Genomic DNA, 7,074 nt, shown 5'->3' with positions numbered 1-7,074 from the left:
CCGATTTGCTTGGTCCGATTTTTTTGTATTTACAGTATCAAAAATTTTTTCATACAAATCATTTATCTTAGAAAGTTATGGACTTTCTCCTATTTACACCAGCAGAATCAGTCTCCTTTCAATGTTAGAAATATTCAAAGTAAATAAAAATAATTTCTCTTTGGTCAAACGAAAAAACAAACCAAAATGCATCACGGGAATGTTAAAAAAGGAAACCGCTTGGTTTCGTCCCCCGAATGATTGGGGTTATTCAACCCGCATGCTGTGCATCGATTGTAAAGAAAGCGGACTTCAGAAATATTAGCGAACAAAACGTACACATGTTTATTTGTAAGTTGTCTTATCATTTCGACCCTTATTTAAGCGATATCAAATTCGTTATACAACCATACCCGTATCGTCGTCAGGGGTGAAATTTAACATGAGGCGAAATAACGCGGTACCTTTTAATGTCGTTTGTTTTGTTAGCAAATCTTGTACGTATTTTTCTTCATTGCAATTTGCCATAATTGACGGGTAAAAGTACTGCAATGTCTATTATTATACATATACTAAGCATAGCCATAGTTTAAAAGCGTGCATAAAATTTGATATAAAATCGGACCAAGCAGCTATAAAAATCTGACTGGACTGGCTTGAATGGTCATCTGATTTGAACACAATTCCATTATTTTTTATATAAAATTTTATTAAGAAAATGTACAATCATTGAGCACCTTGCTGTGATCAGGATACAAACAATATGGATCTCTTTGACAACTACAAATCTAACCAGCAGGTCTCCCCCCCCCCCACCCACTCCATTCCCCAAAAAATTTCATATAATACTTTAAACACCCCAAACCCCACCCCCACCAAAAAGTTTCACATAATACTTTAAACACTACCCCCATTCCCACCCCAATAACATATTACTTGCTGGTTAGATTAATAAAAATATACAAATTTTTAATAACAATAAATTGGCAGGAATAGAATTAACACTAAAGTCAAAAGAATTACATATCGTCAATTGCATTCCATGTAGAATATGTATTACCAAATGTATTAAATCCAAAGTGAAAAAGAAAATAAGAAAATTACATGCAAAGACACCACACTTCTACATAAAATATAATTACTTGAAAATTGTCAAGATAAAATCTATGAATAAATAACAAAATTTTAAGTTGGTATACATGTACATAATGAAATAATTAGATGAAAAATGAGATTAACAAATCTAACGATTATTTCGGGTTTAAGACAAATTATCTGTTTAAAATGAAAATGAGAAAAGATATTTACATCTCAGTGAATGAAAATGAGAAGAAGCTCCCTCAACCACTTGGGTTTTATAATATTAGTGAATATGAATTCTCCATGGAAAATATATTGAATGATATGCACCATCAATGACGAAATATAAATCTATACAAATTATTTCTTCCCAATCTGAGGAAAATTCATACACACACAAACACTTTCACACACACATACATACAAATATCACAATGAGAAAGGGAGACAATCTCCACTTGGTTACAAGATGACAGATTTGGTTACAGGACTCGAAGACAAGTTTCTACTAACTTTATAGACAGATTGATTGAAGAGATGGAGAAATAAATAATACTGGCACTCGTATTACAGATACATTACACAGATGGGGAAAAAAATACACAAAATATCAACTACAAATGATAGTTCAGACTAAGAACAAATAAATGCAATAAACTACTCTACACAAAAACCAGTGAAAGAGGAGGGTCACAAAGCTTAACCAGATCAAAAAAATGCCGAGAGAAAAAATGTTGGAAAGAAAGCCGAAGGAAAAATTTAGCATGCAGTCCACCAAACCCCAACTCCCATGTCCTATTATTGCACTATCCGCAGTTTGTTTTCTTTTAAAAGCTGTAGCATTAGAAGGCCGAGAGACTCATGCTCCGCTTCATGTTCTTCCCGAGGAGACGGGTGTTCCGTGGGACCGCTGACGCAGTGGACACACTCTCCACTCGGAATCCACGGAATGGTCGCGGTATGCACCTTGTGGCCTCTTGCAGTTTTCTGAATAGAAAAAAATATATATATTTAAATGATCCAAAGTAGTATAATTGAATTATTTAATATATCACAAAGGCAAGCTGCCAGCTGCAATATTATGTGATATGACTTTTTACGTCTGTGAACTCTGAAAATTTACTATTTTTTTTTAATTTGTTTTTTCTTTTCAAGCAAGGTAATAAGGATATGAAAAAATTTATTTTTATGTATGAATGTGCAACTAATAAATAACATGCTTACCTTGAGAGCACTTCGTTTTTAAGTCTTTCTTCGTTAAGTTCCTTGCGTAATTGGGCTCGTGACTTCTGTGCCTGCGGACAGAGTGCAGGGTGATGAGTTATAGCCATGGCCGAGGGGCGACTGCTGGGGTTAGGGTGAACCATACTCTATGGAAATAAAACACACTCATTGTAAAAACAATCAACTTCAATATTTCAATTCTTACAAATATCCTTTGTTACAAGTGTTTTTTTTCCTTTTTCCCCTGGTTATTCCATGTTTTCAAAAAGTTTTCTTTCCTTACCTTTAATAAGTCATTGATTTCACTGGAGTACTGGGGAATGTTTTGAAGTTCACCACGGCGTATTGCGTGCCATTCCTCACCATTTTTAGGTAATTGACAGCCTGTTCCCTGATTGATAAGAAAAAGGTTTATAAAATGACAGTTTATCAACCTTTACATTTTACAAAAATTCAACTATAAGATTTTTTAGGGGTTCAGACTGGCATCTAATGAGACATATAGGGATGTTTTTATAGTCTTTACACTTTGAATTTAAGCACTATATTATCAATTTGTTTAATATCCGTTCTTTCTGAACTACTTCATCAAAGAGAAAGTAAAATGTGTGGCCACTTACAGCTTCATACATGGTGACCCCCAAGGAGAACACATCAGCCTTGGTGAGGTGGTCATAGTCATCATTGAGGATTTCTTTGGGCAGGTACCGACAATCTCCATCCTCCACCGTGGGATTACTGACCGATGTCACATGACCAAGGTCGCCTGAAAAAAAAATGAATCATGTAATTTTTACCTTGATCAAGTTTAACTATTGATTGACTGACACAAATCTCAAAGTATTTCATCCCTCATAAAATATTAATAAATTTATTGTAGAGTTTCATTGAAAATGGAGATTTTTTGGCCACCTTACCTATTTTGTAGATAATTGCAGGCGTTTCTTCTACCTCTTCATCATCAAATTCCTCGCAAGACTCCATTCCACTCTCTGGTGACCGCAAGAATTTCTCATTTCTATGGATGAAGACATTTCCTGGAAGTAGAAAAGAGGGATTAAATATAATATTCCTTAAAATTAAACATGATATAGAATACTAAGCCCCCATCAGAATTTTTGAATTTCAATGGTTTTATTCAGCTGTAAATCTCTCAATTTTCATTTGTTATATCATGCATAACACTTAACAGGTGGCGACAATTCAAGTCTTGTCCAGTACTCAAACCTAGGGTCTCTGGCGTACTGTGCCAGCGCTCTAACTCCAGAGCTTCTGAGACCTGATATATTAACATTCACAGACCTGTTAACCAAGTGATATAAGCAAATCTTACTTTCAGATAACAGACGAGAGTTTTTAAAAATAGAACTAGATAATGAATTGACCAATGACTGACCTGGTTTGATGTCGAGGTGGACCAGGTTTTGGGAGTGGATCAGCTTCAGCCCCTGGGCGACGTGGAGGAGCACCTGTTTGAAGTCACTCTCACTCATGCGCGTCCCCGTCCGTCTGTTACTCTCCAGAACCTCACTCAGACTGCCTCCTGTACAGAAAGAAATTTGTGGTGTCAAATAACAAGAGCAAATGAGAAGAAAATTTAAGTGACGAGGTTGCCATTGAAAAAAAATTTTTGTTTCTATTCCATATTTACAATTTCATGAATATATATTATGTTTAATTTGGGTGTTTAGTTTTCATTTACTAAAATGAATAGAAAATTTTAGTGACAAGGTTGCCAGTGAAAAAAATTAGTTTTCATTGAGTATTCATGATTTCACGAATATACATTATGTTTGATTTGGTGTTTAGTATTCAATTTAGTAGATAAGGATAACCCACCATTGCAGTACTCGTTCTGGATGTACATATAGTCATCTTCAGCCCAAGCGGAGTAGTATCTGACCACATGTTGATGAATTCCTAGAACTGCATGTGCATAAACCTCATTCATAGCATTTCTCCTACAATCACAAAATATAACAGTTTGTAAAGACATCCTTGAGAATATAATTACAGGTACACTTCTCTTTCAATGTTTCAAACAATTAAACATTTGTGCAATGTGCGTCATTGTACAATTCATTAAGTATTAAAGTCAAATGCACCACTGAAGTAAAAATTAATAAAACTCGTTCTTACTTAATATTGAAATATTTAAGTTTCAAATGATTTATTAGTTCTTATTATCTGAGAAAGCACTTACTCATTCACACTGCCAGCAACAGGTGTCTTTGATTTCTTGATGGCATAGGTACAGCCGTCCAATCGGTGGACACATTTGAAAACACTGCCGTATTCACCGTCTCCCAACTTACACACTTCATAGAATTCTTCATTGTATCTCGAGGTGTTGATCTCGTGCAGTGCAATTTTCTACAAAATATCAAGAGAGAGATTTAATAAAACTTTAATTTATTGATCCACAATAACTTGTTTTTTCAATTTACCACTACATTAGATCTTATTACTTTATAATCTACCAAACATCTATATTGTGCTAGGCGCAGCATGGGTGAATCCAAAATTTATGATGATAAACCACTTTAATCAAAATCAATCAATTTTTCGGTTCAATTAGCCATGCAGGCAAATTCATAGTTTGCAGATGCTTTGTCACAAGAACTTTACACGTATAGCAGGTGATACAATGTTAAAAGTTCAAATTATTTTCAATCTTATTTAAAATTGTGTGACGACTGCACAAACACTTTTTGACCTTCAACCACCTGCTAAGGGGCACCTGTTGATGAAGGTCAAGGTTACTGAACATTCAAACCACAAGGCTATTTAACATCTGCTTTATAGAATTATTTTCAATGTTTTTAAAAACAAGGAGCCCAAGAAAAAAGTTGGATCAATACAAAGCACCTGTTGAGTTTCAAGCCTAGTTAACATCACTGTCACAAACTTTTTCCATTTTATACATTTGTAACTTTATCGATTTAATACATTTGTTACAAATTTAAGATTATATTAAACATAATTTTGTGAAGAAAATTGAATCAATACCTTTGTAGATGGGATATCAATTTCAATTTCATCTGCAGAATCTTCCAATAAGCTCCTGAAATGAATAACAAAAGATTAATAACTTCTGTTGAATTCAAAAGTTGATCACAATATTTTGTAATCATTTTTCATCTGTGTGCAAATTTATTCTATCAAGAGTAAGCATATACATGTACATGGTATGGATGAATGCGATGGTGATGTCATTTAATTGATTTTTGTTCGACTTAATATTAAATATAAGTAACATCATCAGTCAAAATATCAAGCAGATTCCAATCTCCGCCACAATTTTTCTGAATATATTCATTTGTACATTTGTGTCTCACTTAAAATTGACAAAAGCAGTCAATTTCGCAAATTGCACTCTCAATTTTCAATAGAAGACAGTTTAGCATATCAGAAGTCTCTGAATATGATTTCAAAAGTCTGTGAGATCTAATTCCTTAGTTATTCCTAACAAATATACACATTTTATTTTGTTGATGAAAACAAGAGACAGATAGATCATCATTCTACAAAGTTCATTAGGCCATTAGGGGGGGTCCACCCACTACCCTGAGTCAGCAACTATTGTCACGATCATGCCATGACTCACACCTTACATCAGTGGCATTTTTAATCCAGGAAATTACTAATGCTCACCTTTCAAATTGGGATCTGTTTCTTTTGCCGTTAAAAGTGGCGGATCCTGGTCGATTGTTGTTGGGTGTGAAAGGGTTGAAATTCGCTTCCACTCTCTCCTCTTTATGGCGAGCTTTGTCGTCTGTGAGGCGTCGTCGTCTGGCCTTTTGCAGGAGAGATTTGGGTGTGTGGGGTGTATCAAACAGCCTCAATGCCCTCAGACGTCGGTGGGGAGGGGATACCGGACAGGCGGGTGAGGAAAACTCCGTCCCTGGCGCGGGGACCCTCTGCTCTGATGCCTCGTCGACATCCCCCTCGTGTCCCTCGTCCTGATAAGCTGAAAACGGGATCGGAGAGTATCTCCTCGATTTCAGGGGTCGCCTTCTTGGTTTGGGACTTGGGCAGGGAGACAATGGGGGTAAATCCATTTCTAAAAACTCCGATGACTGGTCTTCCATTCTGTCGGAATTGTTGGCATATGGCGATGACAAGGGACTTGACCCATTTATGGAAGAATCGACATCAAGTTCATGTGGGCTATATTCGCCATCCGAATCAACATATGTTAAAGTCTTCACAACAGTAATATCCGTTCTCTTCATTAAACTTCGTTTCCCTAATCCAAGTCTCGATTGCGAGACCGACATTTTCACACCTAGCGTATTTACCGGTCAAGCTGAATATTATCCTTGTTTTGAATATTTCACTTATCACACACCAAATGACGATGCATAGCGTACGCCAATGTAATTTAGGATTTGGCGGGTCGTTGGCCACGTGACGTATTTGACCAATGGCGTTCGAGTATTAGAAAAACACGTTAGCCTATAATCATAGTCCGTTTCAAGGTTAAGATTTATTTATAGTGCATTCCAAAAATCCTTCCTTCTGGTTAAACGACCCATAACAGTTTATTTAATCTTGAAGATACGGAAATAATTCATTCAACAATTTGTATTGATTAATGCATCTTTCACTCTCATTCTTTTTATTATAAATACAACAAGGCATGTTTATTTAGTCTGAGTACAATTAAAGATAAAACAAGTTTAAATGTTTTTTTATTGAAAGCTGTTTCATCTATTCGGGCTTCTTTCTGGAGAACGATTACTCCATTATTGTAAGAGATAAAGTCGGATTATTAAATTCTGGGCGTCT

The 7,074-nt window shown here is 35.5% G+C and overlaps 1 protein-coding gene across 1 annotated transcript; it reads right to left on the bottom strand.

The window, feature by feature from the left end:
• Window positions 1–839: 839 nt before the first annotated feature.
• Window positions 840–6,683, bottom strand: LOC128185906 (wee1-like protein kinase 1-A). Its single transcript, XM_052855612.1, has 10 exons — window positions 5,938–6,683; window positions 5,293–5,347; window positions 4,487–4,656; window positions 4,123–4,244; window positions 3,680–3,826; window positions 3,201–3,320; window positions 2,904–3,049; window positions 2,567–2,674; window positions 2,284–2,429; window positions 840–2,046 (listed from the first exon to the last, which is right to left on the bottom strand). Exons 1-10 carry the CDS (start codon window positions 6,561–6,563, stop codon window positions 1,902–1,904), a joined length of 1,785 nt encoding a protein of 594 aa, XP_052711572.1. The 5' UTR covers window positions 6,564–6,683; the 3' UTR covers window positions 840–1,901.
• Window positions 6,684–7,074: the final 391 nt, after the last annotated feature.

The sequence above is a fragment of the Crassostrea angulata genome, chromosome 5, assembly GCF_025612915.1.
Source record: "Crassostrea angulata isolate pt1a10 chromosome 5, ASM2561291v2, whole genome shotgun sequence".
Taxonomy (NCBI): domain Eukaryota; kingdom Metazoa; phylum Mollusca; class Bivalvia; order Ostreida; family Ostreidae; genus Magallana; species Magallana angulata.
Note: the sequence above shows the minus strand (reverse complement) of the source record. Positions and strands in the feature narration are given on the sequence as shown.